Source organism: Crocuta crocuta, unplaced genomic scaffold (assembly GCF_008692635.1).
Source record: "Crocuta crocuta isolate KB4526 unplaced genomic scaffold, BGI_CrCroc_1.0 scaffold16, whole genome shotgun sequence".
NCBI classification, from domain to species: Eukaryota; Metazoa; Chordata; class Mammalia; order Carnivora; family Hyaenidae; genus Crocuta; species Crocuta crocuta.
The window spans coordinates 9,483,859-9,496,694 of NW_027531893.1; the positions used below are offsets into that span (position 1 = coordinate 9,483,859).

The 12,836-nt window shown below is 55.8% G+C and overlaps 1 protein-coding gene across 1 annotated transcript in view; it reads left to right on the forward strand.

The window, feature by feature from the left end:
• Positions 1-12,836, forward strand: part of SNX29 (sorting nexin 29) — a 469,938-nt gene that overhangs the window by 58,055 nt on the left and 399,047 nt on the right. Inside the window, exons 10-12 of the mRNA XM_077773189.1 lie at positions 2,146-2,264; positions 8,078-8,153; positions 9,395-9,477. Coding sequence (XP_077629315.1) covers positions 2,146-2,264; positions 8,078-8,153; positions 9,395-9,477 — 278 coding nt within the window. The remainder of the gene's footprint in view (positions 1-2,145; positions 2,265-8,077; positions 8,154-9,394; positions 9,478-12,836) is intronic.

Below are 12,836 nucleotides of genomic sequence, written 5' to 3' on the forward strand. Positions count from 1 at the left end.
CCCCAGCTTTTTGGCATTTTCTAGCTTTTAAAATAAGTGGACTTTTCCGATGAAAAGCAACACCCATTACTGTTTTTAAGCCAACTGTGGCACCACGTTCTGAATGGGTCTGTGCCTTAGGAATCATTTCAGTGTAGGGCATTTTAGGGGTGGTGGCCCTTGGGCCCTTTTGCTTGGGTTCTGAATCTCAGCTAAGGAGGCCTGGCTTCACCTGCGCTCTGCGCGTGGTCCCAGGAAGTGGCAGAATTTCCCCCTTAGAGTAGAAAATCCCATCTGCCTGGAGCCAATCTGCCTTTTCCCGAAGGGCACCCCTGAGTGCCCTCTGGGTGTCTGGGAGTCCCTTTGGTTACCAGCGCTAGATTGGAGCCCCAGGAAGGCAGCTCTGTTCTGATTCTGGAGGTACAACCAAGTTCACCCCAGAGCCTGGCCCCCGTCCCTGGAGTTTGGTTCTGCTGCTGCGCCCCACCCGGTCTGTTGAGGGTCTCATTGTGGGTGTGACCTGCACGTTAAATGATGGGTTTTGCCAAATTCTGTTAGGATTATTTCCCTCTCTTGCTCAGGGCCAAATGTTGGACCCAAAGGTAGAGAGAAGGCTGAAAGGAAAATCTCTAAGTGACAGGCCTCTGAAAGCCTTGCAGGCCAGATCCGCCCCCGGGCTAAGGATAGATGTTACTTTTTAATTTAATTTTGCTTTTCTTTAGTTTAATTATTTCCCCCTCCCCCACCCCTTTTTAAAAATTAAATTCTAGTTAGTTAACACACCGTGCACTACTGGTTTCAGGAGTAGGATTCAGGGATTCATCCCTTCTGTACAACACCCAGGGCTCCTCATAAGTGCCCTCCTTAGTACCCATCGCCCATCTAACCTGCCCCGTACCCCCCACCTCCCTAGTGGTTACTTTTTAAAGGATTGCTAACAACAACGATGATGATGGAGAAGAAGACTTAGGGTCACAAAGCCTAAAATATTTCCTGTTTGGTCCTCTACAAAAAATTCCTGTTGATCCCTGCTCTGAACCTAAAGGAAAATTGCACGTGTCATGCCACGAGGTGGGTGGCAGTCAGAGGCCCATTGTCATTGCATCTGGACAATGTGGGCTCAGATCCTTGAAGCCTCGGTCTGTCCAGGATGCTGAACCTGCACGAGTGACATAACCTCCTGGAGCTTGTTTCCTCCCTCCCGCCCCTTCCCTCCACCATTTCCTTTCCTGTTCCCTCCTCCTCCTCTGTCTCTTCCCTCCTCCTCCTCCTCCTCCCTTCCTCCCTCCCCCCTCCCCCCTCCCNCCCTTCCTCTATTAAGCAGGCATGACTGTGGTCTGCTTTGGATTTCTTGATAACTGAGTTACAGAGTGATTCTGTGCACACACGTCCCTGTATTTAGTCACGGCTCCTACTTGCCCAGATGCAGATGCCGCAGTGGGGGGGAAATCCTGTCTCAGACCCACTGACCTGGGTGTGACAGAGATGGGCCAGGTTGCTTTTGTACTTCGGGGACAAGGTGACGGATATGACAGCTCCTGTGAGCCTGCTTAATGTTTAAGCTGACCCTCTTCCTTGGAAGGGACCCAGACGCGATCTGGTCTGATTCTGCCCTTTTACTAATGAGGGTTTGAGAACCAACAGGGTAAAGGGACATTAGCCCTGGGTCACGTGGCTGCCATCACTTCAGAGCCGGGGACACTGTCCTTCCTCCTGCTTTAGGACTTTGCACATGCTGTTCCCTGGCCTGCGTTCCTCTCTTCCTTCTCTTCCGTCGGCTGACCTTGTGCTCTCACTTCCAGCTGTCACCTGTCCCCTCTCTTCTTCAAGGCAGCTTTCCGTGGCCTTCCTGACCAGCTCCGTGAATCCAAACTGGTGTTTTCCATCTCCTTGCGGGATTGTGTGATTCATGTCCTGGCCCCTCTACGACTGGAAGCTCCTTGGGGGCGGGATAAACACTGTGTACATCGTAGGGCTCAGGAGCCCTGGCTGAGGGGACGGATGCATGAGGTCTGGATCTGGACCACACGCTCCCGCTCCCATCAGCTCCGTCATGGTCTGGTTGGTTCCCGAGAAGGAACTTGAGGGAGGCCGGCGGATGCTCGTGGTTCTCTGAACCGTCAGAGGCTCTTCGGTGTGTCACGCAGCTGTGCTCTCTCACCTCAGGCCGCTGGACGTGAACGCCCACCTCTCCCAGATGCACAGCTGGGCCCCGCTGCAGGTGCTCCATGGCGACGCCGATGTCCTCTTTCCGGTCAGTGGAGTGGGCTCGTATGGCCCCGCAGGTGGGTGTTCCCTGAGGACTCTTTCCCTCCGTTCGGGAGCCAGGGCGCGGGGCCCCGCTGCAGTGGGACTGAGCCGAGGGGCGCAGGGCCGGAGAGGCTTGTTGAGGTTGGAATGGACTGCGTTGCTTTGGCCTTTCTTCTTGCTGAAGGAGTGTTGGTGACTTGTCCCCACCTGAGCGAGTGTTGGGCCAAACCAACTGACAAGTCATGAAGGAGCCCCCAAGCCTGTGTTTTTTCCTCACCAGTGACTTTATTTTGGGGACTTGGTCATGTTATAAGTAGACCACAAATGGTGGCCATTATTTTTGCCTCTTAGGGAGAAAGTTACGGAACTCCAGCTCTAGAGGCCCCGGCACCCTTTGCGACCGGGTGCTTGGGGTCAGAGAGTAGCTTGCTTAAATTCTGCCTTTGGAGTGGATAAGCATTTCTGACCCCTTCCTTTTGGTTGAGTGTTCTCTTGTGTGGTTTGTTGTTATTTTCTGGAGCTAGAGCAGTGAGAAAGGGGGATATAGGATGTGGACGAGCCCGGTTCGTCCAGAGGTGGGTGTACAGTGCAGCCCGTACAGTGCTTGCCGGCTGTCACGGCCCTGCAGCACCGCCTGGCTAGTGAGGCCCCAGTCTCTTCCCCTCCCCCACCCACAACTCCCCATAGGCACCTTCTTACCCTCCCAGGGCCAGGGTTAAGAAACCGTAAAGGGGCCCACCGACTGCTCAGGAGGCTGTTGACATTCTGAACCGGATGGTAGACTGTTCTCGTCACCGGCAGGGGACAGAAACCCGCTCAGAGAGGCTGAAGTGCAGGGGTGGGCTGGGGGTCAGAGAGCCCGGCCCCACGAGCCGCGGGAGCGGGTTACCTCCCTGAGCGGCGGTGCTTCCGGCGGAGACCGCGGCTCCTAGTGTGGGGCTGAGTGACTGAGCCCGCCAGGCTGGGCCCCCCTGGAAGGTGCAGCTGGTGGCCACCCTGACAGCTGACACTTACCGTGGCCTTGGGTGAGCCCAGGATGGCGGGGCAGCCAGCGTGGACGAACACGTCGCCCCTCGCCCACGGCCCATGGGGAAGGGTGGTATTTCCTCTCACCTGCCTCTCAGATGTGACGCAGGCTCCCAGGTTAACGCGGGGAGAGGCGCCAGGCACCTGCTCGGGCCCCGAGAAAGCCTGCTGTCCGCACGGGCCCGAGGGCAGGGAGGCAGAGGCCGGGGCGGGGGGGGGCNCCGTCTCCGCTTTCCTGGGACTCTCTTTGCTCTCTCTGGCCCTCTTCCCTTTTGGCCTCAGCCGTGGCCTCCTTACCAGCCGGCGCTTCTCCCTGGTCTCAGCCCAAACCCCTGAGAGGGTGGGGCCGGTGGCCCGNGTCCTTCCCCTCAGGTGACCGGCCGTGGTCCCAGCGGCCAGCGGGTGGGGTTGGGCACCTGGCCGTTGTCTGCCGTGCATGGTGCGCGTGGGCCTTGCAGAGAGTGGGTGGCCCCGCGCCCATCTGGGACCACGTGGCTTCCACTCACCTTGTCGTCCCCCCCGCCGAGGGGGCCTTTCCATTGGGCTGTCAGGTGCCCGCACCAGACACGCCGTCTTCTTCCCTGGGCCCCTTCCTCTCTGTGCTGGGGGCTGGGGGCTGGCTGCTCCCGGGGCCTGCTGGGTGCCGTCCTCCGTGCTGGGTGGAGTCTTCCAGAACCCAGCGCCCCTCCTCCATCCATGGGCTTCCTTCAGCGTCTACGGGGAAGGTGGCTTGTGGCGGCCCCCAGCTCCTGAGGGAAGGCCTCCCCACTGGCAGCTTTCCCCCGTGCCACCTCTGCCTGTCCGCCTTCCAGGCCCGGAGGCCTTCCCTCGTCACCGTCGGGGGGCCCGAGCTCCCGCGTATCTCCGTTGTCCTCTTCAGACACGCTGTGCGCCCGCTGTCTGCCATGACAAAGCCGCCGGGAGCCCCGGGAGCCTCAAGGGCAGCGCGCCGGGGTGGGAGCTGCGCAGGAAGACACATGGCGTCTCCGCTGGCCCGACCCCCGCTTCCCGGGCAGGCGTGCGGCTCACCTGTCAGGGAGGCCTCTCCCCGCGCGGCTCCGAGGGCACGCCGTCGGCGCTTCTGGCCCAGGCTCCGGGGCTTCTGCTCGCTCCTGACCGCTGTCCCTTCCGATGCACACCCTCCTGCTTGAGCAAGGTCCACAGATTCTCTCATTCCGGCCGGGGAACCATTTTGTGTCCTCACTGACAGCCTCCGACACGGATGGCTCGGCCCTTGGGAGACCTTCCCATCATCTTTGAAAGCGTTGCTCTCTTTAGCGTCACTGCCCTTGGGGGCGTTTCGAGGAAGACGGACGGAGGCACGTGGTGGAGGAGGATGTGTTTTTGGTGGCTAAATCTGGGGGGGAGAAGGTGGCAGAGAAGGGGACTCTGGAGACAAGTATTGTCCTTCTGATTCTCGGACGAGGAGGCTCTGTGGCTTAGGGCGCCCTACTTTGGAGCCAGGGTTAGAGGGTCAGAGAAGGAAGACAACCAGCCAGGTGACAGGGGACCGGGATATGGGATTGGATGCAGTCATTGCTCTGGGCGTGTCTCTTACCTGTGACGCAGCAAAGCGCAGTTACCATTTCCTTGAAGCCGCGAGGGAGAAGCAGCCCAAAGTTCCTTTCACCTGAGAAGACTGAACGGAGGGGAACCAAACACCCATTTCTGCCCACTGCACACATGCCGGAAAACGTTACTGCTCCCTCCCTCCTGGGCTTAGTGTTGGGCCTTAGCAACTTCAGAGCCCGTTTCTTTCTTTCTTTTTTTGAAGTTTGTGTATTTATGTTGAGAGAGAGAGACAGAGAGAGAGCATGCCTGCAGGTGGGGGGAGGGGCAGACATTACCAAGCAGGCTCCGGACTGTCAGTGCAGAGCCTGGTGCAGGGCTCGGAGTCACGGATTGTGAGATCAAACTTGAGCCAGAATCAAGAGTTGGATGCTTTACCAACCGAGCCCCCCGGGCGCTCCCTGACGGTCCGTTTCTGAGGGCTTGTTCGTTCATTTGAAACCGTGGATCCTGAAACTTTCATTTCCCCGATTCTTCAACTTCTCGTCCTATGTTGGGCCTTTGGGGTTGCTTGTCGAGGTTGGGGAGGCTCTGTTGTGGCGCTGCTGATCTGAGACAGGTGACCTGGGAGCTTGGCTCCCGAAAGGTCGTGTTACTGTTAGATGTCAAGGCCGTGTGGTGGCCTGGACCCGCACTATGTGTGGTCCCCACACCACTCATGAGGGTTGTGTGCCACTCAGGGCTCGTGGTTTTCTGTACACAACCAGTGGGTGGTCCTGTTCTGTACCGCACTCTGCTAGGCTCTGGGAGGATCTGAAGGTGACCCCCCCACCCCCAGAGTTTTGCATGCAAGGGAGGGGACACGGGACATCAACAGCTCTCCCTGCTTCTGCCCCCGCCCCCACCCTCACTGGAGTGATGTCCTAGAATATAAATCAGATTGCATCATTCCCCTGCTCCAAGCTCTTCTCGTGGGCTGAGGACAAAATCAGGAACCGTCACTGTGGCCACCAAGGCCCCAGCTGGCCCTGGAGCCTGACCCCTCCCGACGCCCCAGCCATAGCAGCCTGCTTCTGCCTCCCCGAACCAGCCCCTCCCCCGCCTCCTGCAGCCGGTGCGTGTGCCTCCCGCAGGTGGCAGCCCAGTGTCCTTTCGGAGGGCTCCTCCGCCTCCGGCCCAGGTCAGCCCGGCCTCCTGTTCACACTGCCACAAACCTCGAGTGTCCCCACGCCCTGACCTCAGCTCGGAACTGTGCACCTGTGTAATTGGCTTGGTGATGCCCATCCCCCTGCTCGTCCTTGAGGTCCTTAAGGGCAGGGCTGTGCCTGCCCTGGTTCTGGTGTGACCCTGACCCTGACCCTGGCCAGAGCCAGGCCCACGGTGTGGGCTGGGGAGGCGAATGCTGAGCAGTGGGTGGAATGAGTACGTGGGGGAGGGGCATGCCGAGGCAAGTTGACACCTGGTGGCTGGAAGACGATATCCAGGTGGGGACGCGGCATAGACAGAGGAGTAGGGCGGAGAATCCAAGGACGCGTAGCCCCAACCAGCTGCGTGAGAGATCCCGAAGGGGGAAGGGCTCAGCTCTGCCTCTGGGCAGAGTGAGGTTCAGACTCTCACACGTGAGCTTGCGATCTTGGACAGGGCATTGAACTCCGCCAGGGCTGTCTCCAGGTCGGTGAAATTAAGGTCATAGTCATGGGCCCCTCTGAGGGCGCCTTGAGGGCGAGCGAGGCAGCTGAGTCCTACGCTCTGGTGGGAAAGCGCTGGGCTGCGCAGGCTTGGTGTATGCGAGCCTTTACTCCAGCCCTGGATTTCTGCCGCGTGTGTTGTAGTCCCCGGTTTTGCCTCAGGGAGGGGAATCGGATAGCTGGGAGTGGGGTGGACTCGCAGGGGTGAGGCAGAACTGTGGGGGCCCCTGCAGGACCTCTGGAAAGTATCGAGCCTCAGCACTAGGGCTGCAGTGGAGATGACTCAGGACAAGAGTGGGTGACAGTGAGGTAGAGCCGGCCGGTCTGGGGCCCCTGGAGCTCCATGATGGAGGGAGGGCGCCTCACCCTGAGGGGAGCCCGCCCAGTGGACAGGGTGACAGAAGGGGGTTTTGAGGCCAGGATGGGTTGGTCGGCCGGGTAGGGTTTTCAGGCAGGCAGCCAGCACCGTGGGACGAGGGCTCCTGATTGAGGTCCCAGCCAGAGTTGTGTGCTTGGAACGTGTCCTCTTTACACACCTGGGGGCCGGGGCCAAGACCCTGTTGGATTTGCCAAGGGGGACGGAGGCCTCTGAGCCATGGTCCAGAGACACCGTCACAAAGGAATCAGAGAGAAGAAGAAGGTGGGAGGGGGGCGGGAGCTGGTGGGNCTAGAAATAAATAAAACATTTAATTTCGACTAAGCCACCCAGGCGCCCCTAAATAAACATTAAAAAAAAAAAAAGTGGGAGAGAGTGGAATAGCTTGATGGGGACGGCAGGGTAGAAGAAAAGGTGACAGAATATTATCTCCTTAGGATTCCCTGGTGCAGCCCCTGGAAGAGCTGGGGAATCCGCAGCCGGATGAAACTCTGGCCAGAACAGGAGGAAGGGCAGGGAGGCTGGGTAGCCTGGGGCAGTGGGCTGCGCTCCCTGCTGCCCCTGCCCCTTCCCCGCATCCAGGCCTGGTTCTTCAGTGGGTGCCCACAAGCCAGAATTTCTCCACCTGGCGAGTGTTACCCCTGGGGCTGCTGGCCTAAATGTACCCGTCCAGCCCAAGGGGCCACGGATTTGCACCTTTTTCTGAAAAGAGACTTGGAACAGCAGCAAACATATCTATGAAAACCTTTAGTGCCCCTAGGGGTGATTTGTGGCCTCACTTGTTCGGAATGCCTTTCCCATGCACCACACTGCTGGGAGGTGGCTTTTCAGAAGGCGGCAGGGCCCTGGGTTTTGATGCAGACTGTCCGTGATTGGACTGTGCCGCCCCCTTGTGTCTGTCATAAGCCACTACAGCAAGAGCAGTTGTGTCTGACAGACCGCTGATGATAATTCCCTGATCCCGAGGCTGCCTCTGAATATGGACTTCATGCATAATTCCAGGTGGCTCAAGGTCAAAAAGGTTAAGCGGGAGGATGGGCCCTCCTATTAGAGACTGGTGCCAAGTCTGAGATTCTGGCCAACAGCACGAAACGAGTAGCAGGTTAAAGTCCGGTGTGCAGGCCAGGGAACATTTGTAAATGCACTGATGTAGAGAGGAGCCAGTGTCTGACTGTGTCCTTGCCTCGCGGAGAAAATGAAATGAAAACAGATGGCTGACTTTCCCTCCGCCCCTGCTCTCTGTGCACAGATGCCCCCCTCGGAAGCCTGGAGAACGGGACGGGACCGGGGGACCACGTTCTCCCGGAGTCTGGGCCCCGGTACAGGTTAGTGTTCGGAAACAAAATCGCCTTTGGGGTCGAGTTGTCCTGTTCACAGCAGTGCCTTTTATTCTTTTTTGGAGGTAGGAGTGTACCTGCCGGGATTCAAGGTCAAGGCCCAATTTTGCATTTATGTTCAAGTTTAGGATGGGAAGTTGTCAAGGGCGTCAGGGTGTGAGAAAGAGTGTCTTATCAAACTTCATTTGCGTACCTCTTTTATTTTTTATCATTTCTGGGGCTGTATCGGGGTACCTAGTCCACCATCATCTCCTACATTTTAACATTTGGTCACAATACTACACATTTTTAATATTACATAATATTTGAGCCACTTAGCTCTTACATACTTGAGGAGTGCTTAGTCCAGAATAGAGTGGTAAGCACCCTGTCGGCTTCCTGATTTTCAAATAAATGTATCTCAAAGGGACACTGAGTTGCTTGAAGTCATTGGATGTTTGGTGGCAGAGCTAAGATGGACACCAAAGTCTCCCTTATGCCGCCACGATCCTTGCAGCTCTAAGAGCTGCTTCTTTTTCTCTCGTCACAGTTTCAATCTGGCGGAAACTTGAGAGAGTGGGGGTGGGTCACATCTGTATTTTCAGCCTCAGCTGCAGGGTGGCAGTCGCTGGTTACTCACACCATGCTTGGTGTTGCAGTGTCTCCCTGGGGCGACGGGGCTCTCCTCTGTGACAGTGACACCACCTGTCGGCTCCTGTACAGTTAGCACTTTGTCAGGGAGGATGGGCATCCCCAGGCCCGTCCAGGATGCAGAGTCCTTTTTGCTGTTCATTAAAAAAATATTTTTAATGTTCTATTTATTTTTGAGAGAAAGAGACAGAGTGTGAGTGGGGGAGGAGCAGAGAGAGAGGGAGACCCAGAATCCGAAGCAGGCTCCAGGCTCCGAGCTGTCAGCACAGAGCCCGATGCAGTATGCGAACTCGTGAACCACAGATCATGACCTGAGCTGAAGTCGGACGTTTAACCGACTGAGCCCCCTAGGCGCCCCTGCTGTTTGTTTTAGAAGAATACTGAGTATTGATTTCGGGGACGAATCCTCGTCAGCGAGTAAGCAGATTTGCGAGCAGCGAACCCGCAAATGATGAGGGCTGCCTGGGGTCTTGAAGTGCCGCCTCGCGTGCCTTCCCGTAGTTGTACCTGAAAGCCCTGAGTACCTGCTAGTTCTCTGAATGGGGAGGTTGTATATTTTGAGTGGTTGAGTGTAACTTCCTCCGTCTGCTTTTTCCCAGTGTGGAAGCCAGTCCTCCGGGCCAGGGAGGCCCTCTGAGCAGCCTGCTACCTGCCGCCTCAGTGCCAGAGTCGATGACCATCAGTAAGTACTTGCCGCGTGTCCTCTGCCAGTGCCGGTGACGCTCGGGCCTGCACCTCAGCGGGGTGCCGTTGCGCTTGCTCCCGCGTGGCTGCAAACTTGACGAAATGGGGGGCAAAGTCAGGTGTGTGTGTGTGTCCATGGTCGGAGTGTACTGTGCGGTTCTAAGTTCCTGAGCTGTGGCTAATGGCGTGGCGTCTGGGCGAGCGCACGCTCTACAGGACACGTTTCAGAGCTGGAGCGGCACTGGGCTTTGAGGGGTTTGGGGGTTTGCCTCCTGTATGGTCGCCAGCCACAGAGGAACTGTGCTGACTGGGTAGCTCTGGGGGAGTCATGTTGGTAAGTAAGGAGGAGCGTATCTCTTAAGTACGAAAGTTGCTAAAGATTGGGTTCACATGGTTTTGAACCTTAGTATTGGGAAAAAAAGTATTCAAGATATAAGAAATTAGGTTTGTGTGGCTTTATATAATAAAGAGCAAGGCAGCCGCAGCTTAAGGAGATAGAAATTCATGCCTCNCGGTTTTGAACCTTAGTATTGGGGAAAAAAAGCATTCAAGATATAATGAAATTAGGTTTGTGTGGCTTTATATAATAAAGAGCAAGGCAGCCGCAGCTTAAGGAGATAGAAATTCATGCCTCTTTCCAGAAGTAGGCAGGCTGGGGAGGGTATGTGGCTCCATGTTAATGAGAAACCGGGACTCCTTCCATCTTGCCTCATAGGCCAAAATGGCTGTTTTGGCTCCAGCCATCCTGGTCTCATCCCAGGTGGAGGAAGCAAAGGAGAGACTTCCTCCATTTCCATAGGTAGGATTCAACTTTTTCCTCTAGGCTCTGACTGAAATTGACATTTCCTTCCATTATGAAATACCAGCAAACCACAGAAACCATAGTCGTGGTAGCAAAGTGGATGACTTTAACGCTAATAGAAGTCACAGGCCCCTGTGAGAGCTGCAACAAGAAAAAATGTCTCAGCATATTGTTTCTGCTGGAAAATAGTTAGTTTTTTAAATGTGATATTAAAGAATTGTACATATTTAGTAGGTCACTTTTATTCTTTACGTTTTGACAATCCTATTTCAGTATCATCCGTTTCCTTTGAAGTCTTGTGTGTTTGATTTTATGTAATTTATTTATTTATTTATTTATTTATTTTTTTTTTTATGTTTTTTTATTTATTTCTANGTAATTTAGAATCTTTTTCTGGGACGAGGTCCATGGGCTTCACCGGACTGCAGAGCGGGTCCATGGTACAGAAAGGGTGATGCCTGCCCCCAGCTGTAAGGCCCCTTCCTAGAAGTGCACACAGTATCGGACTGGTATGGCCTCCGTCAGTCCCACGGGCTCCCCCCGGCTGCTGGGAAGTCCCCCTCCCGCTCCTCGAATTGGGTTTTTATCACGGAGGAAGGAAGGGCGGGTCCGGGGGATGGCCGGCGCTATCCGTGGCAGGGATGAAGACGGAAATGAGCAGGCTCTCTCAGTCTGGTTGCTGGGAATGGCTTGGCTCACTCCGTGCAGTGGAATGTGCAGTTCACCGTGGCGCTTCTCAGGCTTGGGTTCGGCCGGGTGGACATTTATCGGTGTGCACCTGTGGGCTACACGGGCTGGGGGAACACTCAAGTCGCTGGCTTTCAAATTTCAGTTATGTATTTACCGCTGTACCAGTGTTTAGCCTGTAATTTTTTTTTTTAAACGGGTACACTTAGGAAAAGCTGAGCACTTTATTTAAAAAGGGAACTTTCAGGGCACCTGGGTGGCTCAGTCGGTTAAGCGTCCGACTTCGGCTCAGGTCATGATCTCACGGTTTGTGGGTTCGAGTCCTGTGTCGGGCTCTGTGCTGACAGCTCAGAGCTTGGAGCCTGCTTCAGATTCGGTATCTCCCTCTCTCTCTGACCTTCCCCTGCTCACGCTGTCTCTCTCTCTCCTCTCTCTCAGAAATAAATAAAATATTAAAAAAAATAAAAATAAAAAGGGAACTTTCCATGATTATAGTAAACAGAGAGTTACTCTTAGTTGACTTACATAGCAGGTAACTGAAAACAAAGACAGCGGAAAGGAACCCATGTTAAGTGGGCCTGGATGTCACTGCCTGTCCCAGCTTCTGTCCAAGACCCCCTCCCATTGTTAAAAAGAGAGGCGAGTAAGGGAGCTGCGGCAGGAGGGTGCTGGGCACATCCTAGTGTTAAACTCAGATCTTTCTTCTGGAAGCAACCAGAAGGACGGAGAAGGGACAGAAGTCTCCTCTGACTCCCTGTGACTTCGTGCCTTGTGTTTCTGTGTCTGCAGCGCTCTCTGTTTGTGTGGCTCACGCCTCACGCAGAGGGACGAGACTTCACTCTGGCCCTGAGGTGTGTCTACTCCAAAGCGTTTGCGTTTGTTTTGCAAAGAACAGCGACCCCCCAGATCGCAGACGCGCATTCCAGGCTGCACAGCGCCGTGCTGTGGGTGGTTTATTGGGGGGCGGATATCTCCGTGAACCCTAGCGGCTCTCCAGCTCTGGGCTTCCCAGGGGGTTCCCTGCTCCCCAGGATGAAGTCCTTCCACCACCGCCGAGCACGGTCTGAGCCGCTGGCCGGCCCGTGGGTCTCCCGCAGCCCATGTGCTGGAGGACGGAGCCGGCCCTGCGTGTGCCCTGGCGTTGACGCCGTCCACTTGAACACACCGGGGTTGTGCCGCCGGCTGAGATTTAGGCTGCTTTCCTTGTTTTTACTCAAAACGTAAATCTAGTTGTATGATTTGGGATCTTCAGCAAGTAGGGTCCCCTCAGAGCTTATAACTCAAATCTTGGAGGAGATGTGTCCGCACACCCGCATCTCGACCCTCGGTGCCCCGTGGGGGGTGAGCGTGCGCACCCCTGCGTAGGGCAGGGTGGCGGCTCTGTATGCTGAGATGATTTCACAGAGCCTTCTGGGCGCAGAGCTGGGTCGCCCGTGTGTGTCCGGATGAGCGATCAGGATTCTTGGAAATCTTGGGTGGAAGGTGGGTTTGACTCTCGTCCTTGCATCCTGCCTCTGGCACCGTGTCGTCCTAGAACAACGAGAAGTGCCAGTGGCCTGAGAACAAACTTCTCTCTTGACGTTCTAGAGGCTGGGAGTCCAGTTCTGTCTGCCAGGGCCTCCCTGCTGTCTCCTCTGCTGATAAGGCCCCCAGTCCTGCTGGATTAGGACCACACCCTTCAGACCCCGTTGGACCTTAAGTACCACCGAATATAGTCCCACTGAAGGTTAGGGCTTCACATGAATTCTGGCTGGTGTGGGGGGGACCCTTTAGTCCTGGGGGGTCCCAAGAATGGTGTCCCAGGAGCTGTCCAGTTCCAGATCAAGGGTTGTGTCTCAGCATGCGAAGCACATAGGATTCCGCCTGAT